Source organism: Cryptomeria japonica, chromosome 7 (assembly GCF_030272615.1).
Source record: "Cryptomeria japonica chromosome 7, Sugi_1.0, whole genome shotgun sequence".
NCBI lineage: Eukaryota > Viridiplantae > Streptophyta > Pinopsida > Cupressales > Cupressaceae > Cryptomeria > Cryptomeria japonica.
In genome coordinates, this window is record NC_081411.1 from 53,426,335 (window position 1) to 53,439,973 (window position 13,639).

At 38.6% G+C, this 13,639-nt stretch overlaps 1 protein-coding gene across 4 annotated transcripts in view; it reads left to right on the forward strand.

Moving 5' to 3' along the window:
* The first annotated feature begins 5,773 nt into the window (after window positions 1-5,773).
* Window positions 5,774-13,639, forward strand: part of LOC131041710 (PAP-specific phosphatase HAL2-like) — a 39,666-nt gene continuing 31,800 nt past the window's right edge. For 2 of the 4 annotated variants that reach the window (XM_059207931.1, XM_059207932.1), the window contains exons 1-3: window positions 5,774-5,880; window positions 5,965-6,096; window positions 6,183-6,502. In XM_059207931.1, the coding sequence (XP_059063914.1) occupies window positions 6,256-6,502 (247 nt within the window). In that variant the 5' untranslated portion in view covers window positions 5,774-5,880; window positions 5,965-6,096; window positions 6,183-6,255. The other 2 variants (XM_057974896.2, XM_057974897.2) reach the window with 1 other exon arrangement.

The window sequence follows — 13,639 nt, forward strand, 5'->3', positions numbered from 1 at the left end:
GAAGTGTGATTTGGTGCTGTTACAAGAAACTAAGCTTAATTTGCAATCGGTAGATAGATTATTCTCCTCTTGGAAAATTTGGAATTTTTGTTCATCTCCCTCTTTAGGGGCGTCGGGTGGGTTGGCTATTATTTGGAAGGATTCTGTTGTTCACTTCTCATTAGTTGCGTTATCATCTAATCGGATGCTTGGAATAGTTAAGAGTAGAATGTCAAACTTAAAGTTTTGGCTTTTTAATGTTTATGGCCCTTCTGGGATTATAGAGAAAAGAATGCTTTGGAATTCCTTGATTTCTCTCGCTACTCCTCTGCAGAATGTTTTTTTGATTTTTGGGGGTGATTTCAATGCAATTACGAGTTTGAATGAAAAGGTTGGAGGAATTATTCCTAACAAACATGTCATTTCATATTTTTGCAACTTCATTCAGTCCTTGAGTCTAGTTGATTGTATGCCTCTTAATGGTTCATTTACTTGGACTAATATGCGTAGGGACTTTTCTCAAATTTTGGAAAGGCTGGATCATTTTTTGGTTTCAGATAATTGGTTTAGTTCGGGATAGGATTTTGTATCCTCAATCCTTCCCTTTTCCGGCTCTGATCATTTTCCTATCCAGTTTGATATTTTTGAGGATAGGGCTCCTAAAAAGTTACCTTTCAAGTTTGAGCCAATGTGGTTTAGGGATCAATCGTTTTTGCCTTCCTTAAAATCTTGGTGGAATTCAACCCCTTATTTTCATGGGTCTAGGATGTTTCAGCTAGTTAAAAAATTGGGCTTCTTGAAGACAAGAATAAAGGATTGGAACGCACAACATTTTAAGAATGTCTTTAGGGAAAAGGCTAGGATTCAGGAGGAGATTGAGAAACTTAACAAAAAAGTTGTTGCTTCTGGTATGTCTGCTGCAATGTATGATGACCTCAAATCACTGAACGTTCAGTTGAGTGAGATTCTAGCTAGGGAAGAATCTTATTGGAGACAGAAATCTAGGGATCTCTGGCTCTCTGAAGGCGATCGAAATACCAAATTCTTCCATTCCTCCTCTAAGCTCAAGAGACTTCGTAGTCAAATCTCTTGTATTGTTGATTCTAATGGGAATACTCTACTAGATGAAGATGAAATAGCTTATGAAGCTGTTAGGTTTTTTAAATCCCTTCTCTCAGCAGAGTCAATGGTGGTTGATGAGGGATTTGTAAATTCGATCCCTCCCCTTGTCTCTCAAGAAGATATTAAGATGTTGATGGCCCCTTTTTCCTTGGCTGAATTAAAAGAGGTAGTCTTTTCCATGCACTTGGAAAAGGCACTGGGACCGGATGGACTTACAACATTATTCTTCCAGAAATGTTGGGACTTTATAGGGAAAGATGTGTTGTTAGCCTTGGAGGAGTCTAGAAGAAATAGGGCGATTCTAAGAGAAATAAATACTACTCTTATTGCGATCATCCCTAAGGTAGATAATCCTACATCTTTTTCAAACTTTCGTCCAATTGCCTTGTGTACCACACTATACAAAATTTTTACTAAGGTAATTTCGGTTAGATTATCTAAACTCCTTCCTTGGATTATTTCGGTAGAGCAGGGTGGTTTTGTGCCTGGTCGGGAGACCCTTGAAGGAGCCATTGTTGCTCATGAAATTCTGCATTCTATTTCTCAGCAAAAGGTGTCAGCAATGATCTTCAAATTAGACATGCTTAAAGAGTATGATCGTGTCAATTGGCAGTCCTTGCTTACTGTTTTGAATCGGTTTGGGTTCTCAAGGTGTTGGGTTAAGTGGGTTTATTCATGCATATCCTCCGCCTGCTTCTTAGTATTGATTAATGGGGCTCCCTCGGGTTTTTTTGCTTCCTCTTGGGGTATTAGGCAAGGAGATCCCTTGTCCTCTTTTTTGTTTGTTATTCTAGCGGAAGCATTAAGCGGGGCTATTTCTAATGCTACGGCTGTGGGTCGGTGGTCAGGCATCAGAATAGATGGCCTCCCTTCCTCACAATCTCATTGCTTATTCACTGATGATACGCTTTTGTTTGGGAAGGCCACTATGAGAGAAGCACGAGCTATTGAGAAAGTTATCTCCGACTATACAGCGTTTTCTAGCCAAAAGGTTAATAAGGGAAAGTCCAAAATTTTTTTTGTCAATGTCCCCACTTTAGTTAGGGATAACCTTATCCGCTTTTGGAACTTTCAAGTTGGGTCTTTCCCTTGCATGTATTTAGGCATTCCCTTCTTTCTTGGGGCAGATAAGAACTCTTTTTGGGACAAAATTGTTCATTCTATCTCCTCTAGAATTTCCTCTTGGAATCATAAATGGTTAATAATGGCAGGCAAAATTCTTCTAATTAAATCAGTCTTGAGTGCTATACCTACATATCTAATGTCTATTCTACAGGCTCCCTCTCAAGTTGTTAAGCGTTTAAAGGTATCCCTCAGGTCCTTCCTTCGGAATGATAATTTAGGAGGAAGGACTAAGATTCCTCTTTTAGCGTGGGATAAAGTTTGTCGTCCCAAGGAGTTGGGGGGGGGGCGGGTATTCGTGATTTGGCTATTCAAAATAAGGCTTTGGGGGCTAAGTTGATTTGGAAATTATACACAACTCCTAGTTGTAAATGGGCCTCCATTGTGCTTGCTAAATATTTAAGGAGTTCACCAAGAGAAAGGATTTTTACTGCAACTTCCCTTCTGACGGGCTCTGCGTTCTGGAATTTTCTGATTTCTTGTAGAGAGGTGATTTTGCCTCATTTATCCTGGGTTGTCCATAATGGGAGAAAGGCCCTTTTTGGGATGAAGTTTGGAATGGGCATCCAACTCTCTCATCTATCCGGGATTGGTCCCCTTTGCCGAAAATCCTTTCATCTCTTTGGGGACCTTTTGTTGCAAATTATTTTATCATTGACACTTCAGGACCTTGTGAAATTGTCAAATGGAAGGAAATCCCTCCCTTGGCTATTAACATTAATATTGTTTTAGATTTTACTGAAGAACTTCGTAAGAGACATGTAGTTTTTCAATATAAAGAGGATTCATTGGTTTGGATTAAAAATGCGACTGGCTCCTATTCGGTGAAAGAGGGGTATAATTCTTTGATCCAGACCCCTGTTCCTGCCTGCTGGCCTACTAAGTTATGCTGGCATGCTGCGTGTCTTCCAAAAGCAGGGGCTTTTGCTTGGTTAACAATTCAAGATAGAATCCTCACTGGAATGCGTTTAGATAGGCTTGGGATTACGACAATTTTCCCATGTGTTTTTTGTGGTTATTGCACGGAATCGGTGGACCACCTCTACCTGCTTTGTCCCTTTGCCTCTGAGTGTTGGTATTGGTTGTTTGGTATGTTAGGGTGGTCTTCTGCTCTTTGCTCAACTCTACTTTCACAATTTCAATCCTGGCCCTTGTTGTTTCCCGCTTCGTTCTATTCATCTTTGTGGATAGTTGCTCCATCTCTGGTGATTTGGAATCTATGGCTGGAAAGGAATTCAAGAATTTTTAATCATAAGTCGACGTCTTTGGCAGACATCATAAGGAAAATCCAAGCCTCCATTAGTGAAGTAGTGCTTTCTTTCATTTACAAAAACTTAGGGTGACTAACAACCTTTTCTCATTGGGATAACTGGGTTACTTGGAAGTGGCCCTCTCTACATTTATTGCCTTCTCATGAGGCTATTTCAGATGCTTTTTCTTCACATCTTAAGCGAAAGATGGCTAAATGGAGCCCTCCCCCTTGTCCTTCCTTCAAACTTCAGTTTGATGGGGCCTCTAAGGGCAATCTGGGAAAGTTTGGGATTGGGGTAATTATCTTTGACCATTCTTCAAAAATTGTCATGGCAGTTGGCAAATACATTGGTTATGGCACTGTGTTATGGCAGAATTTTAGGCTATATCCTTTGGTCTTGATCTGGCTCATTCTCTAAATATCAAGGATATTGTTATTGAAGGGGATTCTATGCTTGTCTGTCAGGCGGTTGCTACCAAAAAATGCATCTCTTGGCGTATGCAGTACCTTCTGGAGCACATTCTTCTTCAACTTAATGGCTTCTCCACTTTCTTGATTTCCCACTGTTTTAGAGAAATTAATGTGTTCGCGGATTTTCTTGCAAGTAAGGTTATTAGTGATGGAGTAGACCGCACAAAACTTGCATCCTCGGACTTTCCTATCTCATGTATGAAAATGCTATCTTAAAATGCCTTCTTGATGTGGCTGTTCTTTCGTAAGTGCCTATAATGAGAGTGTTTTGGAATAATACCATTGTTATTGACATTTATTGGGAGAATCTCCCCATTTTTGAAGGGAGGTTTTTTTGGTGGTAGCCTTGGAAATTCTTCTCGCCTTATGGGGTGTTTACTTCTTTGAATGTATATAAGGGGGGTGTTGCCTTGCCTTATGACAACACCTTAGTTATAGTCATCCCTGGAAGTGGAGCCGCTTTTAAGGATGGAGGGTGGTAGTCTCTGGGATCAGTTGACATTGGTTTGATAGTTTTTTGTACTTTGGGTGATGTAGGTTGCTTGGTTTTGATTTTCTTTTCCCATTTGGCAGTTGACGCTATGTTATTAGCCCTTTCATCATGATAGTTGGTGGCATTGTTTCTTTTCGGTTTTTTGAGGCGGGTTTATATTGCTTTATGGGATAATCATTAGATGATGCGGTTCAGCTTAAGTACTCTGTCTTTTATGCCAATCATGTTTTCTTAAGCGCAGTGGTGGCCGATTGTGTCATGATTTTTGGGTTTCACGTTCTGCGCATTGGTTTAGTAAAGGGATCATTATGCTTTGTGGGTATAAGGTTGGTGTAATTTCATTGATTGATTTTGTTGTATGTGAAGCATTTTTCCATCATTCAGAGGTGTTATCTGGCTGGATATTCTCTTCGTATGATATTCTGATAATCATATCATGACAACCCCCGCTCTATTATATATCTTTGATAGATATACAGGTATGGGTCATATTTGTCTATTTATTTTTCGGATTATACAATGTTTAGCAGGATGTGGAATCTATTGGGCAAAATTGGTGGGTTGTGGATTATTCTGAGAAGTTGGAAAGTGCAGTGTTTTGGATGGGGTAAATGGCTTCTTGTCATGTTGTTACTCGTTTGGCTATTCTTATGGACTATTATATGGATTGGTTTCACCCTGTTTCCTGAAGGTTGTCTCCATCTTCCGTTACTTCTTGTGTGGATAGGTTTATGTATGCTAACCATTTTTATGTTGTCAGGACTACTTCTCCTTGGTTCCCTCTTCATTGTGTTTTTTGTTCTCTGCAGATATCTGGACTCATGTGGTGCATAAGGGGATTAATGTTTGGGGATGCCACTGATCTTGGCTGCATTTTTTGAGATGATATCCTCTCTACAGAATTACTAGAACAAGCTTGCTGTAAAAGCTTCCTTTATATCTAATGTAATTGAAATGGGCTGTATATGGGTTATTGTATTGGGTAGGTAGGCTTATGTTTTTGGGCAAAACTGAGGGGTTTTTTTACTGGTTCTTTCCCCTCAGTGCTCTTTGAACCAGTCACCATGTATATATATATATAATTTTAGTGGTATCATCTACTTTTATCAAAAAAAAATAAAAAAAATTACATTTGCTTCTAAAAAACTTATTTTTCTTTTATGATATTGAGTTCAAATTTTCTACAATAGCAAATATTTTTTTTTCCTATAAAATCCCTAATTTCTTAAACAAAATTACTCATTTTTTTTTAAAAAAAAAAATTTAAAGAAAAAGATTTTGATCATCACCGCTACGTCACATGGACATTTTACCATTATAAGCATCACCGCTCATGTCATACGGGCAATTTTTTCCTCCCGCCTTTCCAACTCTATCCAGAGAAAATTGGTGTCCCTTATCAATGCGCAAGTCCCTTTGGAAGCACTCACACATCTAGAAGGTAATCCTAAAATCATGATTATTTACTTTTACAAGCTTTGTCGAATTGGTGGGTCCAGGTTCTTAAGAGTTTAATTAATCTCAGAGATTTTAGTCACCTTCGGCCACTACGACTATGACTATCCTAGTAAGGGGATCACCTTCCCCGATTGAATGAAAGGAAATGGCAACCATTCTCTCTCACCCTTCATCTGGGTGTGCGTGTTTTTTGCAACAAGTAAGTGGGTACAGATTAATTTCTCCTCATCACATGGTACAGACAGTGGTCTGTTCACCATCTTATAAAACTGGTTGTTTTTCCAGGTATACTAGGACTAGGATTAGGAACCCAATCTGGTGCGGTACCAGCGAGAGCTTGGTTGCCCTCGAATTGGATATGGAAGGGCAAGCTCAAAACAATGGGGAATCCTCCTCAGGTAAAACAGCCTCAGAATTAAGGACGCCCACTTTGGATTCAGCGGTGGGTGCCCTAAAATTGGGTGGTAAATATGACAGGGAGCTCGAGATTGCAAGGAGAGCAGTTCACTTGGCATGTGCACTTTGTCAGAGAGTTCAAGACAGGCTCCTGAAAAATGAAGAAAAAGCTAATACTAAGAATGATAGCTCCTTTGTGACAGTTGCAGGTATCTGGCACTACGCCTATTGAAACAAAAGCTGTTTTTGATCTTTGTTCAAGTATTCTTCATGGTCATCTTAAAATTTTATGCAAGCTCACATCTTAATAGAAGCTGACATTGAATTCGATGTACAATGATTGTGATTAAATTTTATTCTGATTTTGAAATCTGAATGCTGTTGGCAATTTGCTGCCGCAGCCCATTTCTCGGATTGAGTTAAATGGGATGCTTGCTCTGTTTGAATGCATTTTAGTTTACAATTCTACTTCACTGTCTGCATTATGTTGTGTGCATCCTTAATCCTCATGGCACGCTAAAGGCGATGGGTATTCATGTTCTATTAATCTTCAACGGTAAAATCCTCTTATCCTTGCATACCTGTATTTTTTTTCTCATTGGAAATTCAATATTCTACATCGAAAAATATGTTGTTAGTCACTAGTTACTTGACATCATAGTATAAGTATCTGGCCCAGGACATCATTACTACATATAGAAATTTTAATAGAAAATAGATTAAATAAGTAAACACCGAAAGTGTCATCCATAATTGTGGGTCCTTGCCAAAAGATCTCGGTTTCTTTACTAAGACCTCCTCTTGGTCGTCTGGTTAAGAACCTATAATATACAACCACAACTTATCAGTTTTATTCTCTCTAATTCGTAATGCCACTATGCAAAAGCAAATTCTTCTGATTGCTGCTGTCTTTTTACGCCATAGCAAGTGTATAACGTGCCTGTGGGAGTCTGAATAAATAACAAGCAAATCTGGTATCTCGCTATCACCTCAACGAAGTTATAACTTTCATTATTCTGCGTCTGTTCTGGACCTTCTTTAGAACTTCATAGTTCCTTTTGATATATTTATCTCATTTGAGACTCTTAGATGCCCTTCATACCTATGTGTGCATCAATCATACTACTCGACTCAGAATTGCATTTGTTGCTGCTTGGAACAGTTTCTGAATGGAAAGTTTGATTTTCCAATATCTGATTCTATAATACAAGATGGGGAGAGGCATGTGCGATTGTCCTGAGCCTAATTACTAGCGGTCTCATGGGAGCAAATACCTGTTGACAAAAAAACATCAGATCTTGGTTTATATGGGTCCGTGCAAATTAGTAGGAGTTAAACATTCTTCATATTCATCACAACCCATTTTTGTAATTCGTTTGTTTTCTCAACCTTCTTTGACATTCACACCAAGAGTTCAGGTCTCACCTATTTGTGAGAAATATAAGGCCTGGGTTTATATGAAACTGCGATAGTTATTATTATTAAAAGTAAAGTGAAATAATCTTCTCACACAGCATGCATTTTTGACTTTCAGTTTGGGCAACCTGCTTTGCAATTCACATTACAAATTTCAGTTTGGGTACACAATCTAATGAACAAACTGTAGAAGTGGGGTAATTTGGATGTGCTAATTTTTAAAAACTGAGAATGAAATGAAATCATCTTCACATACGGCACATTGTTAATTGATCGTTTAGTCTGTTTGACCTTCTTTGACATTCACATCAAGAGTCTCACTTTGGTGCATCATCTATTGGCAAAAAAAAATTGATTGTGAAGGGGTTATATATACACACACACACACACAAAGAGATGAACCGAAATTATTTTCACAGAAAGCATGTTTATTGACTTCTTGGTCTGCTTGACATTCTTTGTCATCAGTACCAAGAGTTTCAGTTTGAGTACCATGCAAAATATAGTGCTGGGCTTATATAAGCCTCTGTAGCCTCTAAGAGATAAACTAAAATATCTTATCGCACAGTCTGTTTTAATGAATTTTTGCCTGCTCAATCTCTGTTGGCATTCACATCAAGAGTTTCAGTCTGTTTTAATGAATTTTTGTCTGCTCAAAGCTCAGCTAGCATTAACATCAAGAGTTTCAATTTGACGTCAACACCATTTGGAATACTAAGCTGTCAAATTTGAACATTTTTAAAGGAAGGAACAGAGATCCATCTCGATCCTATCAGCCAATAAGACAATTTTTGCATTCCAACATGCATCATAGAGTTTGACTTTGAACTATGTCAATCTCTACACAGCGATGACAATGAAATAAGTAACTTCCCAGTGGTTGCATGGAGTGATCTTTATATGCTTTAATAATTATCAACGATTCATCATTCCATGCATTGGAAACCCTTTTAGTCTTCAGAAGAGGTTCTGGTGGACAGATTTCAAGATCTACACCTCTTAGCCAGCAAGAAGCTGGTTTTCATAAGTGCTAGAATACATAGATGTTAATATGGAGTATGAAACTGGTATCATGAGAAGGTGCAGCATAGCTTTGAATAACTAAAGGAAACATAAACTTTCATTATGAGTGTTGTTTGTATTTAACTAAAATGAAATGAATGGTTCAAACTACTGGTGTTAAGAAATTAGTCAGCCTAATAAGTAGTGGCACTGATAGACTAAACTCTTTCTCTTTGAAGTGTTCTCTATGAAAACAATTTTTTTTGGACACTTTTCAGAGTCTCCTCAGAGCTAAACTAGCATTTGCAAGAATTTGTCAATATTGTGAAAATAGTAAAATCTCGTTGGCCTTATTGCTAGCTTACACAGGATCAAATTTGACAGGTGGTGACATCGGGAGAGCCTATATTGAATAAATTCTTGAAAATTCTTTTCAAGTCATATTTTTTAATATGTTGTTGTGTATTTGAAGTCAAACTACACTGTATTCAGTTTTGATTGCTAAGGATCGAGCAAGACATATAAGTAGGTCGAGGAAGAAAGTTTAGAGGTTATTGGCATATTGGCTTCACGAGAGGATCTGCCTTTTGGGCATCCTTCTCTTCAATATATATGTCCAGTGGTGAACAGATTAATATAATGCGCTCTTCCTGTATTTCTACATGTAATCTTAATGCTAAATGTTAGAAGATTCTTTCCCCATTAACTGTTGGTAACATTTACTGAGGAATTGATGTTATTATTTTTCCACTCTCGATTTTCCATTCCTGGCTGATGTTACATTAGCAGAATTGGAGGTTTGGCAGAAACTATTTATTTTTGTTGTCTCTCCAAAAACTTGTTTTAAAGATGATAATTACACCTATGTAGTTGCTTCAGCAATTGGCTTCCTGCTGTGTCATGCTTCCCTTACTTTCAGTTCAATGAAGGTGAGATACAGGACATATGATGTGTTTTATTGTAAAGTTCCTTTATTTAAAACTTGACCTACAATTGATACATCCTGTAATGCAAACTCACTACTTCCAAATGCAATTTAAACAAGAATCTTATGGGATGGAATTGCTGAGAATGAAAATGATGAGCTAGATCATCCCTGCTGATCCATGAGCACAATGCAGTGCCCTTGGTTAATTTTCAGACCATGATAACCACAATAACCACAAAACTAGGTAGCTTAAAACATGAAAACTTAAATCAAAACACTAACCTATGAATGTGCTAATCTACAAACACATACTGCTGAAAATATGATCAATGAGTACATGGTATCGAACTTCCAAATCTGCAACTGTTGTCCCATAAAATCTGAAAAGCAATACAGTGCACTAACTCAAAACTAGAAAATTAGAGAATTATAGAATATGTGCACTTTAAATAGACAAGTGCACTAAGAATCTAACTAAGAGAAACTAGATGAGGTGTCAAGTAAAGCTTCAAGTTAAGCCTAAAACTCACTGCCGTGACACTCAGTTGGACTGATCAATCAACTAGTCTGAATAATTGATCAACCTAGTTCAGCAACTAACAGTTCCTAATCAAAACCCTTTTTTACCCTTTAATAAATAGCAATTCCTAATCAAACTAGGTGGGACTAAGTTACATCAACCATAGTTTAAAAAATTGGACTCGACCAAAGTTCCCAGACTCGGACTCGGCAAGGCCGACTCGACTTGTGACTTGACTATGACTCAGCAACGACTCGGCAAACTAGGCAAAATAAAAAAACCCTTGAAATTTAGAGATTTTTAATGATTTAAAACTTGTTTCATGCACCCATTATTGAATAAAGCTTAAAGACACTATAACTGTATAACATCATCAAATAGAAGCTAATTTGATCACATACATAAACATACATCCATCACATGCGTAGAAATGTAAATTGTAGCTAAAGGAAATAGAAAACATAGATATATAGAGTTATAAATGTTGTCAAATGTATATAAAATCCATGACATCAAATGTTCCCAAACATATGTCTGCCTCCTACAAAGGCGTCTAAGGTAGGTCTTGGATGACTGAGTAGCCATAGTCTCTGCCTATGAGGTGCCACAATGATCAACATCAGTTGTGCCTGTGCCGGATTGTGCTCTATCCTCCTCCTCTGCCATAGCCACAGCCTCAGCCTCAGCCTCTCTGTTTGCTTGGTCAACCCACTCATGGTCCTCCTCAGTGAAGATGGGATTGGTAGACTCAATGATCCACTCAGACTCTGGATAGATCTCCGCTAGAGTGATCGGAGTGGAGTCAGTGTCCAAAATCTATCTGGTCCTAAGACGGAGTTTGTAATGAACAAAAACAAGATCATTCAACCTTTGTACAGACAATCTATTACGCCTCTTCGAGTGGATGTGCTCGAACATGGATCAATTGCGCTCACATCCAAAAGCGTTGCATGGTTGACATGCCGCGATGCGAGTCCTGGAGCTCGGACTCGGCGAGTTTTGCCATAACTTGCCTGACTTGCGAGTCAGCGCGAGTCAGGCGAGTTATGAGCAAAACTCGCCGAGTCCGAGTCACGAGTTGTCAAAACTCGTTGAGCTTGGCTCGACTCACCAACTCGGCAAACTCACCTAACTCGCGGCGAGTTTTGATACTTAGGACTTGACAATGTCTTAGTTGGCCCAGAATATTTAAAAACTCGGGACTCACCAAAAAACTTGGGAAAAAATCGGCAATAACTCGGCAAATTTATTGAACATTTTAAAATACAATTTTTAAAATATATTATTCAAAAACACACATATTAATGAATTTGTTGAGCATATTACTAATTTCCATCATATATAGATTGAAATTAGAGTTTAATGCATATCTTAGACCAAAAAACAAGTTCAACCCTAAATGAGTTACAATACCACTTGCACTAGCCATGTCATATGTAGAAGCTGCCCCATCTAATGAGATTTTTGGCAATTTGTGTAATAATATGTCTAAGTAAGCACACTTAAGAGTTATATCCTGATTCCTCCTCACCTCCTCATTCTAATCAAGTTTCTTATTTGGCAGATCCAATAACCAATGGGGATTTGGGAGTGGAGACTCCCAATGGGGTTGAGGGGCAGTGGCCCTCCATGGAGGTTTGGCGGTAGTGCCCCCAATGGGGTCAAGGGGCAGCACCCCTTATGGGGTTTTGGGGGCAACAACCTGTTGTGACGTATTCACACGTCGCCCCATTGCAAATGGGGACCCCTACTTTTTGCTTTCTAGGGTTAGTTTTCTTTGCTTGGTTGCCTAGTCTTGGCTATTAGCCTTTGCATTGGAGAGTTGTCAGAAAGATCATTAGGATAGCAGGGTTTGCTTGAGTTCAAATTGGTCAGTAGATGGTCCAAGTCAGGGTCTCTGTGAAAGCCTTCTCTAGGTCAGGCTTTGCTCTTGTTGCTAGGTTATGTCTTGTTTGAGTTTGAGGAAGTCAATGAAGCTTTGTGAGTGAATATCATCTTTGAGGGTTTGAGATTGGTCTAGTTGATGAATGATGAAGTTCTAGGCATTGATTGATGTGAAGCTGACCTATTTATCCTTGAGAAACGCCTAATGATCAGGTCTAGACTTGGGAATTTGGAGAAAAGGTCAAGAATTTGAGCATTTTTGCAAATTTCTCTCCTGACCCTTCCAAAGGGTCCAGAGCGAAATCTCCCTTAGCTCCCTTATGACTCCTATTCTAGACAAAAAATTCACTTTAAGGCATGGATTTGAGGGAAATAAGCTTGTGTTCACCTTTGGAGACGCCTTGGAGAAGCTTAGATATGGAAATTTGATGAAAAGGTCAAGATTTCAGCCTAAACAAATTTCGCTCCTGACCCTTCCAAAGGGTCCAGAGCGAAATCCTTTGAAAGACCTAATTTGTCATCAAAAGCATTGAATTGACATCACCTTGAAGGCAAATGGACTTGATTAAGATGAAGGAAGGATCTAAAAACCAAGTCCAAAGTTGAGGGAAAAATGAAGAAATTTAGCCTAAAACATGAATTTCACTCCTGACCCTTCCAAAGGGTCCAGAGCGAAATTCTTGGATAGGTCCTGTCCTTCCAAAGGTACCTAGGCGAAATGGTTAAGATGTCCTTGTAATCCAACTTTTGAGCTAGGAACTCCTTTAAGGTGGTTTGTTAGCCTGTCTTGAGGTAAGAACAACATGAATGAGGGTGAAGTTTGAGTGTTTGGGTGGTATCTAAGGCTAATTCTTCAATTTCGCTCCTGACCCTTCCAAAAGTTCCAGAGCGAATTTTCTAATATCTCCCTTCCTGGTCTTAATTTGCCTCATAAACCTTGTCCTTAAGATGTTATGAAGAGAGAATTGATGTGTGAAACTAAGTGAAGTAATGAGAGGTGGAAATTTTAGCCTAAAACATAAATTTCACTCTTGACCCTTCCAAAGGGTCTAGAGCGAAATTTTTTCAAGCTCTTGACCCTTCCAAAGGGTCCAGAGCAAAATTCCCCAAAAGACCTATGTCCAGAGCAAAATTCCCCAAAAGACCTATTTCTTCACTAAGGACATGAAATAGTGGACATATATGGCAAGGAGAGGATTCAAGAAGACAAGTCTAAAGCAAGATGAGTGAAAAAGGATAAAAACTGAGCCAAAAAGAAGAAATTTGCTCCTAAGCCTTCCAAAGGGTCCAGAGCAAATTTCTTCATAAAGCATTCTACCTTGCTCAAACCTATGAACGAATCCTTTTCCCATGCATTTTTGAAAGCAAAGCACCTTGTTTTGATAGGGAAAAGTTGGAAATGAAGTCAATGAAGTCAATTTGAGCCTAAAATATCAATTTCACTCCTGACTCTTCCAAAGGGTCTAGAGCGAAATTCTTAGAAAACCTTTTTTCCTCACCACTTTGATAGCAAGTTGGTTTGAATATGACAAGATAAAGGGGAAATGGACAAGTCCTAGGCAACTTGAATGAGAATTAAGCCTGACTATTTTGCCT